The 13,637-nt window shown below is 46.8% G+C and overlaps 2 protein-coding genes across 3 annotated transcripts; one reads left to right on the forward strand and one right to left on the reverse strand.

Moving 5' to 3' along the window:
* The first annotated feature begins 5,847 nt into the window (after window positions 1-5,847).
* Window positions 5,848-7,469, forward strand: LOC123123167 (uncharacterized). The gene is made up of 2 exons (XM_044543634.1): window positions 5,848-6,603; window positions 6,669-7,469. Exons 1-2 carry the CDS (start codon window positions 6,070-6,072, stop codon window positions 7,236-7,238), a joined length of 1,104 nt encoding a protein of 367 aa, XP_044399569.1. The 5' UTR covers window positions 5,848-6,069; the 3' UTR covers window positions 7,239-7,469.
* On the reverse strand, window positions 7,294-12,676 carry LOC100682519 (glutamate dehydrogenase 1, mitochondrial). 2 transcript variants are annotated; one of them, XM_044543633.1, is made up of 9 exons: window positions 12,658-12,676; window positions 10,401-10,545; window positions 9,786-9,899; window positions 9,178-9,399; window positions 8,995-9,069; window positions 8,726-8,842; window positions 8,163-8,413; window positions 7,915-7,990; window positions 7,294-7,809 (listed from the first exon to the last, which is right to left on the reverse strand). In XM_044543633.1, exons 2-9 carry the CDS (start codon window positions 10,506-10,508, stop codon window positions 7,537-7,539), a joined length of 1,236 nt encoding a protein of 411 aa, XP_044399568.1. In that variant the 5' UTR covers window positions 10,509-10,545; window positions 12,658-12,676; the 3' UTR covers window positions 7,294-7,536. The 2 variants fall into 2 exon arrangements, with proteins under 2 accessions (XP_044399568.1, XP_044399567.1); XM_044543632.1 differs by lacking the exon at window positions 12,658-12,676 and adding an exon at window positions 10,662-10,912.
* Between the last annotated feature and the right edge of the window lie 961 nt (window positions 12,677-13,637).

Genomic DNA, 13,637 nt, shown 5'->3' on the forward strand with positions numbered 1-13,637 from the left:
GAAACATACCACGATAACTTCTATGCAAATAATATGATAACTCACACATCATAGACATTAAATTATGTACCCAGTCCTGGTAACTTTGTCGGTGGGATTGGGGTTGGGGGGAGTCATTGAAACATACCACGGTAACTTCTATGCAAATAACATGATAAGTCACACATCATAGAAATGATAAATTATGTACCCAATCCTGATAACTTTATCGGCGGGGGTAGGGTGGGAGGAGTTGTTGAATCATACCACGATAACTCTTATGCAAATAACATGATAACTCACACATCGCAGACTTGATAATTTATGTACCCGACCCTAGTAAATGTGGCGATTGTGGCGAGGGGTGGGGTGGGGCAACCCCGGTAATTTATATGTAAATAGCTTATTAATAGACACATACTAAGCTGATAACTCACATATAAACGTCATTATAATTTTTTATTTTTTTGTTGAAAAATATACAACCGGTAATTTCTATGTAAAAAGCATGATGATGTATACATCACAGATTTGTTAACTAATATCTTACGTTTTAAACACCATGGTATCTTTCATCCAAGGGAAAAAAGTTTTTTAAACATTTTCATCGGTAATTTATGTGTTAAATTACCATACTTCCTCATGCCTTAACCTTCTCGTGCTGTAGTTATCATTCTTATCATGGTATAGTTATCATGTTGCTCATACCATAGTTATCATGCTGGTCATGCCAAAGTTACCAAGACAAACTTTATTTTTTTCTGACATGGCAGAAATAAGAAAGGTTCAAATAATATTGTTTATCTACAATAGACAACAACAAAAGGTGGCTTAGTTGGTTATTAGGCTCAATAGGTATTGCATAGACCTAGGTTCGAATCCTCTTTCAAGCACTTTTATTTTATTTTCATATTATGCGGTGAAAAACCAGAAAAAAACACTAGCGATTTACCACGGTTTTTGAGAGAAGGAAAAAATCAGTGGAAAGCGAGCGTGGGAAGATAGCGATCACGTAGGAACTAGTCGTGCGGATCTGTCGCTAACGATCAGTCGACTGGTCGTTAGCACAGTCCTTTAATATATGGCATGATCATTTAACATAATGATATTCTGTCGAGCTATCGAGCTAAAATTGAGCGAGCCAACATTGGCTCAAGATTGGCTTGTTTCTCGATCGATCTACATAAAGTGTTCAAACTCAGCTCATTTCTTTCGAGTCGATCTCGAGCGGCTCACGAGCCTCGAGCTTTTCTTGCAGCCCTAGATGTATATGGAATTATGGACAAGTGTGTTTTATGGTTCATGTTGAAATATCAAAGACATCTTATATTTGTAAACAGAGGGGGTACTTACCAATTTTCAAATTGGAGTCTTTGTTGCCTTTGTTCAGTTGTTGTCAACTTTTTGATTAATTTGCAAATAATCCAACTATGTTTGTTAATAAATCCGCAAATAGGGTTTATTAAATGCCAAAAAATAAAATTAATTCAAATAATATGAAATATAAATAATTTGGATTTATATGTATTTTTCCTATAAATACTTTGGATTTGCATGAAATGATGTATTGCAACTTGGGCTGGCTATTTTTTTCTAATAGCCGGCTATAAGGAGTTGCCATAGCGTCCCGCCCCGCACATGGGCCGGCCCAAAAGGGTGGGCGGTGGATCGGAGGGTGAGTGCTTGCTCGATAGTGGGCGCATAGGTTGCGAAATAGGGGCTCCACTACCACCGCATGCATGCGCTAATACGCATACCTACTGCCTCGCTAGCGTCGCGAGCCTGCCGTCACACGCTCCTGAGGGCATGAACAGTGGTGGCATATGGGTACAGATGCCCCATCAGAAAAAGAAGCTTGAGGCAACTACATTGATTTTTTTCTCCCCAACGCAAGCTACTACTAGTGGGCCTCATCAAGAAATAGAAAATAAAAACTTTAATACATATGCATCTCTAATCTCCACTACAACTTTTTCAGCTTTTTACATCGGACCACATATTTTCTCCCCAAGCACCCGCCTCTTGCATAGGATCCAGCTTCCCTATCCGAACCTACTTTCCCTGACATCCAATTCTACATGGCACACGGGGCATCACCATGAGGCTATGCATTGACGATGCCCTCGGATCGATCTGGTTTGATCTCGCCGAGACGGTCATCGTCAAGTTCTCGAACACCGGTGTTGCTTCTACGCATATGCTTCGATTGCGCCCATGAACTGTTACGACGTCTCCAATCGCTCCATTTACAACATCTCCAATCGCTCCCACCTACACCTCCCGCATTACCATGACCTCTCTCGTGTTAACTAAGCCAATCCATGTTGGGCTTTTCCCCTCTAGATAAACAATCTGTGACCTTCAAACAACCTGACTCATGATATCATTTGTTAGAATAATCCAAGGGGCATATCAATCTATCGAGAATCGAACAATTACACTAAACACGATACCAGGATTTGTTAACGAGATTCATTGAACATGGGCTAATTCGAGTATGGACCTTTTCCCGTTGATACCATGGTAATACCACATACTGGCCGCCAGACCATCGACACATGCCGCGCAGAGGCTACCCTATGCGCTGTGCTATTATGTTGGCAGTATTATACAAGCTTGACATGCAGACGTGTGAAGCTATATTACTACAGGTAAGCATGCATGTCTTGATGTATTTTAGAAGTTCTTAATAGTTCTCTTTTCTTATTTTGAATGCAAATACCTAACTAAACACTAATAAATTTCTTTGTTGACAGCAATATATGCTTCAGAATAGTATATATTTTGTATATTGAAGTCCTAGATAGGAAAGTAGAGTAGGCACAAATCCTCCACAAAAGGCAAAATGTATATGAGAAAAAGATCGATTGAACTTTCCAATGGACTCATTCCATGAGTAAACGATTGAATGGGATTCGCTTGGGCAACAAAATCAAGTCTTGGACCCCTTTTCTCTATTATTGAATTAACTAATTCATTTCCTTTTTTACTTTTGGATTTTTATTTGATTTGGCATTATTCAACAATAAGAAAAGAAAATGGAGAAGGAAGTCCAGATGGAGAGTTAACTGGTCACCATAGGATCAACATCACATATCTTACACGATACAATCAATGGCGAAACGAGCAATCTGGCATGCTTCGGCAGCTGCCATACCTTGAGCTCTTTTTTCTTTCCCCTCTCGCAAGGCGACAAGGACTTGATTTCGTTGCCCCAAGTGAATCCCATTCAATCGTTTACTCATGGAATGAGTCCGTTGGAAAGCCCTGCATAGAACTGACTGTTTTGGGAACTTCCAGAAGGATCCTAGCCGTTTCAGGCATGGTTTTTCCTTTTTCTTTTTTTACTCTTCCTGTGGTTCCTTTTATTGGGTTTTTCTTCATCTTTCATATTTTTCTTCTTTTTCCTCCTTTTCTTTTTAGAAGAAAGTTCCATTTCAAAAAACTGTTCAGTAATTTTCAAGAACTGTTTGGAATTTAAAAATGTTCATGTTTTTATAAAACTTTGGGAAATTTGAAATAATGTTTGCATTTTTTAATATTGTTTGGAATATAATAAAAAATCAGTTTTAAATATTATTCAAAAATTCATAATTTTTTGTAAATGTTTGTGTTTTAGAAAATTATACAATATTTCAAAAAAATCATGTTTACCAAAAATCAGAAATTCGAAAGATGTTTGTTTTTCCAAAAAATATTCTGAATTTTCAAAAAAAATTGTATAATTTTCCAAACTATGTTGACAAATTAAAAAAATTGTGTAATTTTTGAAAAGGGTTTACGCTTTCATTTAAAAAACAGAATTTTGAAAAAAGTTGACGGTCTAAGAAAACATTTTGGATTTTTTATAAAAGTGTTTGCTTGTTTAAAAGTTTGTACTACCTCCGTCTCACAATGTAAGAGCGTTTTTTGACACTACACTGGCGTAAAAAACGCTCTTATATTATACTAGGACGGAGGGAGTAGCCTTCAAGAAATGTTTGAAATTTATAAAAGTGACAAGGGATGCTACAGTGGCCGATTCGCTACTATGGATCGGCTTGGTACAGTGTCCAGTCCGGTATAGTGAACCGGCTCGCTACAGTGCGTGGGTTTGCCACGGTGCTTTGCGTCTTCCATGGGTTTGCCCAGTAGGGAGCGTGCATGTGCGACGCGACATCTGTTGTCACGCAGCACGCGTCGCATACATACAGGCTAGCCTAAAGGGAAACGTTGTGTACCGGTGGACCGGCCGAAGCTTCGGCCGGTCGCTCGCGCGCCGCTCGATCGCGAAGGGATCTAGCGCTAGGATGTCTCCCGATCCACTTTTTCGTTGTTTGTTTTTCCTTTCCTCGGCCCACCCACGTTGGTTGTTTTATTTTTCTCTCATCCTATCTGGTGCGTCGTACTCTGCCCTCGCGTGGTCGTCTCCTCGCGTGATTGTTTCAACAATATATACCGGTTATCTTCTTCCTCGCGTGGTCGTCTTCAAGCTCCTTCTCCACAACCACTCGTTGAAAAGCTCCGACGTGGGGGGATGGGAAAAGGAGCTGCAACGGGAGCCCAGCGAAGATGCATCCGCGGGAGAATCACCACCGGCGAGCTGCGACTATGGCGGCCGCATGCTGGAACCAGCACCTTTTTTGCTACATGCATTCATGGCGGAGCTACAATCCGCGACGGCGGAGACCAGTTTTTGCTGCAATCGTCATCAGTTTTTGCTACGACCGGCGAGAAATTTTGCTACATCCATTCATGCCAGAGATGCGACTGGGTTGGGACGGCGACGAAGATGTTTTTTTGGCTACCATCGGCATTTTTTTTTGCTACAACCACGTTGCGTTTGTGCTACAATCAGCCTCTCATTTTGCTACAACCCACCCCCCGGCGTTGAAACATTTGCTACAACCGGTGTTTTTTTTTTGTTGCAACCGGTATATATTTTTGCTGCAACAGGCGATTTGTTTTGCTACACCCGTTTCATGTTTTTCTACATTCATTCATGGCCGAGTTGAGTTCCGGGATGACATCGCCTTTTCTTGCTGCAACCGTTGTAGTTTTTGCTACACCCATCGAGGAATTTTGCTACATCCCCTTTTTTCCTCGTGGAGCTGCAAGCTCGACGGCGGTGTTGAGGATTTTTTCCTGCAACCGTTGTCTTCATTTGCTACGACCGACACGGGAAAATGCTACAACGGGCATCTTTGTTTTTTGCTGGAACGAGTCAATCATTGATGAGGCGGAGCTGCATCCATGACAAAAAAAAGCTACAACTCGCATGATTTTTTGCTGGAACCAGCTTTAGCATCGGTTAGCCAGAAAACACTAGTAGATTTCCTACCACGGGTCAGCTTGGGGATCTCCGGCGAGTGCGGGCAGCCAGAACGGCGAGCACGGACGGCCGGGGCGACGAGCGCGGGGCGGCGCCATGGCCGGTGCGACGAAGCACGGGCGGCGCCCTTGCCGGGGCGACGAGCGATGCAGCGGGCGGCCGGGGCGACGAGTGCAGGCGGCGCCATGGCCGGGGCGACGAGCGCCACCGGCGACGAGGGCGACGAGCACGGGCGGTGCCAAGGCGGCAAGCGCGGGCTTCGTGGTCGCGCATCCATGGCGGCCTTGACTGGCTCGCTCCTCTCTCTGTTTGCTGGAGACGCTGAAGACGAGGATAAGGTAAGGAAAAAATAGAATAAGAAGTTGCGATCTGATGGTCTCGTGCAGCCAGATCGGGCGGCTGGGGCAGACCGGCCGAAACTTTCGGCCGCACCGGCGCCCAGTGCTGCCCCACCTTTAAAGGTGCCTGTGGAATTATACTCGTCGTGTATGGTTGGTTTACCACCACTGCACGCTAGGTACTTACTTAGGTAGCCAGCTTGGGCTATATATACGGTCGGTCCGATACGTGCAAGGTGCAACAGCGCACCACAGATCAGTCAGTGCAACGAACTCATTTACGTACGATCCTAGCTAGAGCTTGGACGAGGATGTGCAACTGCGGTACGGTAGGACCTTCAGCTACGACCGGCAGCTGCACATCCATGCCCAAGCTCTACCTACTGTCGTCACTACTGTAGCTGCTCCACGCTCAGCGACCCCTGCGCCGCGCGTGTGCCCATGGCGACGGAGGTGACCCTGCGCCGCTTCGACCTCTCGGACGTGGACGCCATGATGGCATGGGCGTCCGACCCCGAGGTCGCCGCCTTCTGCCGCTGGGCGCCCTTCGCGTCCACGGAGACGGAAGCCCTGCTCGCCCACATCCGGGACACCGCGCTCTCGCACCAGTGGTACCGCGCCATCTGCCTCGCCGGCGACGCTCGCCCCGTCGGCTCGGTGTCCCTGGAGCCCACGGCTGACCCGTGCCGCGGGGAGCTCGGCTACGTGGTGGCCCGCGCGCACTGGGGCAGGGGCGTGGCCACCGCCGCCGTGAGGGCCGCGCTCGCCGCGGTGTTCGGCGAGGTGGAGGGGCTGGCGCGCGTGGAGGCGCTGGTGGACGTGGACAACGCGGCGTCGCAGCGCGTGGCGGAGAAGGCCGGGTTCCGCCGCGAGGGCGTCCTGCGGCGCCACTACTGGCACAAGGGCCGCGTCAGGGATCTCGTCGTCTACGGCTTCGTCTCCGGCGACCCCTTGCCCCCATCACATGAGGATGAGGTATGTAAGCCACTCACTCGCCTTGGCCTCGTGCGTCCAGCGTCTCACTCTGTCCAACGAACTAGGCTCGGAGATCGATGGAGCGAGAAGCGGCAGCCCGGACGCCGGAGCGCGCGGACGAGGTGACCCTCCGGCCGTTCGACCTCGCCGACGCCATGACGGCGTGGGCGGAACACCCCGTACTGGTACCGCCTACGGCCTCCATGGCGTCGGGGGTCTACTTCTCCCCGCCCCGCGACGCCCTGCTCGCGTTCCTCCGGGGCACCGACCCTCCGCACACCTGGATCCGCGCAGTCTGCCTCGGCGGCGCCATCGTGGGCGCGGTGACCGTGTCGCGCACAGAGGACCGGTGCCGCGCGGAGGTCGGAACCGCGCTGGCGCGCGCGCACCGGGGCACGGGCGTGGCCGCGGCGGCCCTGAGGCGCGCGGCGACCGCGGCGTTGGGGGACCTGGAGGGCGTGGAGCGCGTGGAGGCGCTGGTGGACGCGGACGACGCCGCGTCCCGGCGCGCGGTGGAGGACGCCGGGTTCCGCCGCGAGGCCGTGCTGCGGAGCCACCGCGACGCCAAGGACGTGGTCGTCTACAGCCTCATCTCCACAGACGACGACCCACTCATCGGCTTACGCAGTTCATGACGTCGTTGGCTTGTTGCCTTGCCATGCGATGCTAATAAAATTGACTCACGCATCATCAACACGATCAAATGTTACCAAGAAAAGAAACCGAATTACATTGCTGTGTTTCACTCTCAGCCGCGGATTACAAGAAGGTGGTGCTGCTACTGTTCTGTCAGTCTCCAAGAGATCGGAGCTTATGTATGAGAGAACACACGGGCTCGATTATTGAACTTTTTTGTTGAGTTGCGACTTCGACGGGATCCCCATGGAGACGGCGAGAGAGCACGGGCATTGCAGGATGCCGGCCGGCGAGCGATCAGGCCTCCCAGCCGCGGAGGACGGTGGCGCGGGCGACGCGGTTGACGCCGAGGGTGAAGGCGCCCATGCGGAGGTCGCAGTGGTGGGAGCGGCACATCTCCTTGGTGTCCCGGAAGGCGCGGGTCATGTACGTCTTGAGCTCCCGGTTCACCTTCTCCTCGTCCCACATGAACCCCTGGATGTTCTGCACCCACTCGAAGTAGCTCACCGTCACCCCGCCGGAGTTGGCCAGGATGTCCGGCAGGATCAGCACCCCCTTCTTCGCCAGAATCTGCACCACGAACATGTGCATTTCTCCACTGTCAGTCAGTGTGTGAACTGAATTATGTCAACAAATGCGAGCTTTGTTTTGTGGCAAAATTTTGGGTGTTCTTGCCTCGTCGGCCTCGGGGTCTGTCGGGTGGTTCGCAGCCTCGATGATGTACTTTGCTTTGATGGCATCAGCATTGTCCCTAGGAGAAGAAGAAAATCATGGTCAAGAACAGCCTTTTTGTTAACAAAAATGTTTTCAGATACTGAAAAAAATAACAGCCAGGAGGATACTAGTATAACTGAACTTCGGAGGAGTAATCTGATAGAAGGTAGGATGAAGTGAGCTGGGACGAGGAGAAAGGAGAAGATTACTTGTTTATGACTCCTCCCAGTGCTGCCGGGATGAGGACGTCGCACTCTTCCGTGAGCAGCGAGGTTGGGTCGACGGCGTCTCCTCCGTCAAAGCCCTTGATCCCGCGGTTCTCCGCCGAGTGCTTCATCAGCTTGGCTATGTCAATGCCATTGGAGTTCTTGACGGCCCCTGTGACATCGCTGATGGCGATCACCTTGCCTCCAGCTTCAGTGATCAGTTGAGCAGCCCAGGAGCCAACATTACCAAACCCCTGAAAAAGGCAAGCGGCCAATAATTGCTTATCTCTGCAAAATGTAGGTGAAGAAACATAGTTCTGATCTTACTTTCTTTTTAGTAAGAAAAGTTCTGGTCTTACTCCCTTTTGTAACCATAAAGTACAAAAGTGCGTATTGTGCGATCCACTGACGGCCACTTTTTAACTAGTACATATTTCTTAAATCTATGTTTGTAATAATAGATTGAGGCTTCATGACTCACACCACACTGAATCCTCAGTTCAATTACTTTTCATCATTTTAAATTCAAAGAGCTTAACTCATTAGCCTACACATTATTTAATTACCTGGATTACAAAACGCTGGCCTGCAATGCCTTTGCCATGCTCTGCAAGTAGGGCTTCAGTGGCAAACAGAACTCCCCTTCCAGTAGCTGCATCTCTTCCCAGTGATCCTCCAAGGTCCTGCGTTGAGCAAAAAAGTTCAGGAACATGCGAAGAGGGATAACTAGAAACCAGATTTCTCTGGACATTCAAATCCTGGTGCTCCCACTTTTCATCTGCAAACAACATTTCCGTTGCACATTACATGATAGAGTTTCAGGATGAATACTTACCACAGGCTTTCCTGTCACCACAGCAGGTGAGTAGCCATGGAACTTTGAGTACTCATCCAGTATCCATGCCATTGTCTGAAAGCCATGAATGAAACAAGCAAAAGAATCCACATCAGAATACAGATGAATAATTCTCACAACACTCTGCAGAGAAATAATAAATATGCAATGGACAATAAATACCTGTGCGTTGGTGCCCATATCGGGAGCTGGAACATCGGTGTGGATGCCAATTAAGTCGTGAATTTTCTGGGTGAAAACTCGGGTAAGCCGCTCGAGCTCCGATATGCTCAGGTCTCCAGGACTGCATCCGATGCCACCTTTAGCGCCTCCATACGGAATATTGGCCACGGCTGTTTTCCATGTCATCAGTTGCGCCAAGGCATTGACCTCGTCAGGATCAACCTGAATTTTTATCATAGCTTGTCAGTGCAAGAACTTACTACGATCATGGTTGCCAGTGTCTTGAACTTGCATGCACATGATCGAATTTTATGGAAACCAAGTCAGAATGTGATCCAGTGTAGTAGCTTTAGTGAGATGTGACTAATTTCCAAAATAGCTTTGTTCTGCTTTACTGCAAGTAGACATTGCAATTGCATAGCTAGGTATGGGCTGAACAATAAGTCATTCAACTATCTGACAGGTTCCTGAAGGAGATCGAATTTATGCTGAAGGACCATTTCAAGTCGGCGACAGTGCGGCAAGAATCAAGTGCTTAATGGCTGGTTGTGTCATGATGAACAGAAGAACCCAGGAATATATATACTTATGTGTGCTCAGTTGCTCACCTCATGGTGGTATCTGATTCCACCCTTCATAGGGCCCCTGGCATTGTCATGCTGCACCCTAAACCCAACATAGGATGCTAATGTCCCATCATCTTTCGGAATTGTGCACTCAACCTGCAACCACAAGCTTCATTGTTATACTGAATAATGGAACAAACAGTTCACCTCACATAGACAGGACACATGCTCATAAATTAGAAGGGTCCTGGACACAGTTTAACCTTACAGAGTAAGTGGCCAAGAGGCCAGTTCAACAACTTTTTTGCCATATTCAGCAGGAAAAACAGAATAAATTAACATGGATACGGGCTACGGCAAGCAAGAGAGTGTGAAAGAAAATCAAGTGAAGTCTCTCGCAAAAAAAAAAAAAATCAAGTGAAGTAGTAGGTTGGAAAATGTCAAATCCGAAGATAATCTGGTAGCCTAACCAGAAACTCATAAATTTACAGACCAGATAAGAAATAATCGCAGGTCAACTACCATAAGTCCCCAAGGACCAAGGTGATACTACTTCTCAATAACCACTGAACTCCATAGAACAAAGAGCGTAAATCGCTATCCAGATTCACTCATTCACAGCAAAATATGTATAATCCGGGATCAAGGAATAATCACCTTGATCTCCCTGAAGGGGATGAGCAGGCTCTTCTCGAGCTTGGAGTCGAGGCCCAGCAGCTTGGCCGCCTGCTTGAAGTTCCGGCTGGTGGCCGCCAATGCGTTCATCCTGCTCGACGAAATTCCCCCTCCGGAGCCGCCGCGCCTGAAAAAGAGATCGAGAACCCAACATCATCAGTAAAATCCGAGAAACCAAATCACACGAGACAAAAAGATTAAACTCTGCGCGAGGAACCAGAGGATAATCTGCTTTTATATTACCGACGAGCAGAGTAGCGGCGAAGTGTTGTTAGTGGCGAGAGCAGGGGGGAGGCAGCGGCACAAAGACTATGGAGGAGTTTCAGGTAGGCCGTATGCATATGTAGGCACACTGAACCCCTCGGTGGATTTGGGTTCCGTTCAAAAAGCAGAGGAGATTTTTTTTTTCTTTTTAATTTTAATTTGTTTTTGTTTTTTTTGTCTCTACCAGGATAAGAACAAGATCTGGTTCTCGGCCTGCCTGCAATTAATTTCCCTGGAAACCCGAGCCCTGTCTGTAATCAATACCGTAATTAACTATTCCTAGCCTACTAGTACCAGATTGAAGAGCGTCAATCTATGCCATGGAATCGACCATCTACACTTTTATTTAGTTTAGAGGTGCTATCTATACGTGCTAGTAGGAGCTTACTAACATCTACAGTACAAAAATAACACTGTTCTAGGGCCAACATCTGAATGAAGATTCAGACTGCCGACAGCTGCGCTTGTTTTGCTGAGAAAATGCCCAGAATTTGAGCCGCAAGCCAGTGGAAGGGGTGTTCAAGGAAGCCTCTGCATGTGGCAATTTCAGATTGCTCAAATCGGTTGTATGTATGCACTGTACTGAGGTGTGCATGTACGGGCTTGTACAGCTTGCGCCAGGCAAACTGCTGATACGCTGACGGTGCTGAGCATCCATGCACGTGTAACATGTGATCCCTGACACTTCATGCTTACAATACATGTCTGTCAAACAGTCAAGTATTCCCTCCGTAAACTAATATAAGAGTATTTAGATCACTATTTTAGTGATCTAAACGCTCTTATATTAGTTTACAGAAGGAGTACGTACTAAATATAAGGCTTCTTAGAGATTTTATAATAGGGACTATATACAGATGTATATAGACATGTTTTGGAGTGTAGATTCACTCATTTTACTCAGTATGTAGTCTGTACCAAAATCTCTAAAAAGCTTATATTTAGAAATGGAGGGAGTAGTACTTAATTACAGCTACAGTTAGAGCTCAACAACTTGGTCTAGCAGTTGAGTGATACTACTACTGTAGAAATCAGTTGTCTGTACTTTGGCCGCCTGTAAGAGATGGAAATTTCAGAAGCAACTTGGCGAAAAAGCACATGGCTGACTCAGCTGCGATGCTCCGTGGAATTATTTGGCTAACCATGCAGTCTTGCACTGTTTTGCATAGCGCAATCTAAATAATTGGACACAAAGACACGTGTATCCCATGGGTCAGGGGGTTGTTGGCAAACTCGGATTAAGGCTAGCTGATGGTCTGCCTAGGATGTGTGAAGCATATGCCATATGCCGTATGTTATTTATTTATTTGATTGACAACACATATGCCATATTTTGTTTGTGTCATATGGTGACAAGAAATATATCATATGTCATGGACAGGGCTGGTATGATAATTAAACGAACCTATTAGTATGGCTAATGCCAACTTTGGCTCAAGATAAGAGGGCATAAGTTCCAGGAAGATGCATTCGCCGAAAAGTAGGGGCAGATTGGGGGAGCAGGACAATCCCAGAACGGGCAGCAAAATCATGTGGAGAAGAAGAAGAAGCAATAGGGATCGAAAAGTGGTTTAGCTGCTTTTAGATGCATGGATTCCAGATTATGCAAGGCCTGCATTATTTGTCCTGTTTTATGCTATCTCTTTTTTAATGCCCCAAAATGAATGACAAAACAATCGCCCCACTATCAGTGCAGATAATGATAATTAAGGTGATGCTTTCAAATCAGAGGATGATGAAGGCAAATATTCTCAAATCAGAGGATAATGAAGGCAAATATTCTCATAATCAGATCCCGGATTAGGTAGCCGTAGATGAACAAGCCCAATCAAAGCTGCATAATACTAGTACTAGTACAGAGTTCAGAGCTTGGATAAACCATCAGTAACTCATTGATCTTTCTCTGGCCATGTGATCACTGCTAACACTAGCACACTACCATGTAAAGGAAACACAAAGGGAGAGAGGGTATTACTTTCTTGCAGCACCTGATCAGGATGAGTGAATCCTAGCGGCTGAGGGGTTTCACCCGTGCTGCCCGCTCTGTTGTGGCATTCAGGCAGAGGGTTACAAGGGGTTTTATAGGGAGAAACCGGCTGGGAATGATACACGGAATTAGTTCGGAGATATGGGGGAATAAACGAGGATCGTATATTTCTCCAAGGACTTTGGACGATTCCATGTGCTTGGGTTGAGTTGGCCGGGTTGCATTGCATCGAATTCCATTTCATTGCTATTCGAGGGCCAAATGGGCAGAGGGTCCACGCCCCGAATTCTCAGTCTAGTCAGAATGGAGCTATAGAGATTATGTTCGCAAACTGGTAACTATGCTCGGTTGGTTAGGTATCCTGTGCTAGAATACACCCATCTGGATTTAAGTCATATACTTGCACTCTCAGACGAGTGCTCGTGTTTTTCTGAATTTATTCCACAATTTTTTTCGCTATTTTCTAGTGGAAGACGTCTTGCGCCTTGACTATGAGGTGCCTATGATGAGATTTACCGGTTTGGTCTCTTGGAGAAGAGTGCTCGTATTTTCATGAATTTATTTTGTAATTTTCGGCGCTATTCCTTAGTGGGATACGTTGTGCACCTCGAGTACGAGGTGCCTATGATGAGATTTGCCGACTCAGACATGCTTGTAGGGTCAAAGTGTGTGCGCATGCCTTTTTGGGAGTGCACTTGTGTGTGAGCATTTGTATTTCCATAGAAAGACTGTGTGTGTGAAAGAGAGAGAGAATATGTAGTAAGTTCTTCGGAAATAAGCGTATTTCAGACGCACCTCATCCACCTTGCCTTCACAATAATGCGTCAAGCGATGATTATGACAAATCTGGTCCAGAAGATATCCTCAGGGAGAGAGAGCAAATCATCAAATGCAGAGCAACCGAAAGCTCCATGTCATGAATTATGACGAGAGACGCATCCTCTTGCATCACCGGTGGAAAACCGCGG

This window comes from Triticum aestivum, chromosome 5D, assembly GCF_018294505.1.
Source record: "Triticum aestivum cultivar Chinese Spring chromosome 5D, IWGSC CS RefSeq v2.1, whole genome shotgun sequence".
NCBI classification, from domain to species: domain Eukaryota; kingdom Viridiplantae; phylum Streptophyta; class Magnoliopsida; order Poales; family Poaceae; genus Triticum; species Triticum aestivum.

Coding starts and splice junctions, on each gene's coding strand:
- LOC123123167 (XM_044543634.1), top strand. CDS start 6,070: ATGGCGACGGAGGTGACCCTGCGCCGCTTCGACCTCTCGGACGTGGAC. Junction 6,604..6,668: donor CCCCATCACATGAGGATGAG/GTATGTAAGCCA, acceptor CCAACGAACTAG/GCTCGGAGATCGATGGAGCG.
- LOC100682519 (XM_044543632.1), bottom strand. CDS start 10,759: ATGCATACGGCCTACCTGAAACTCCTCCATAGTCTTTGTGCCGCTGCC. Junction 9,900..10,400: donor TCCCCTTCAGGGAGATCAAG/GTGATTATTCCT, acceptor TTGTGGTTGCAG/GTTGAGTGCACAATTCCGAA. Junction 9,070..9,177: donor ATATGGGCACCAACGCACAG/GTATTTATTGTC, acceptor CATGGCTTTCAG/ACAATGGCATGGATACTGGA.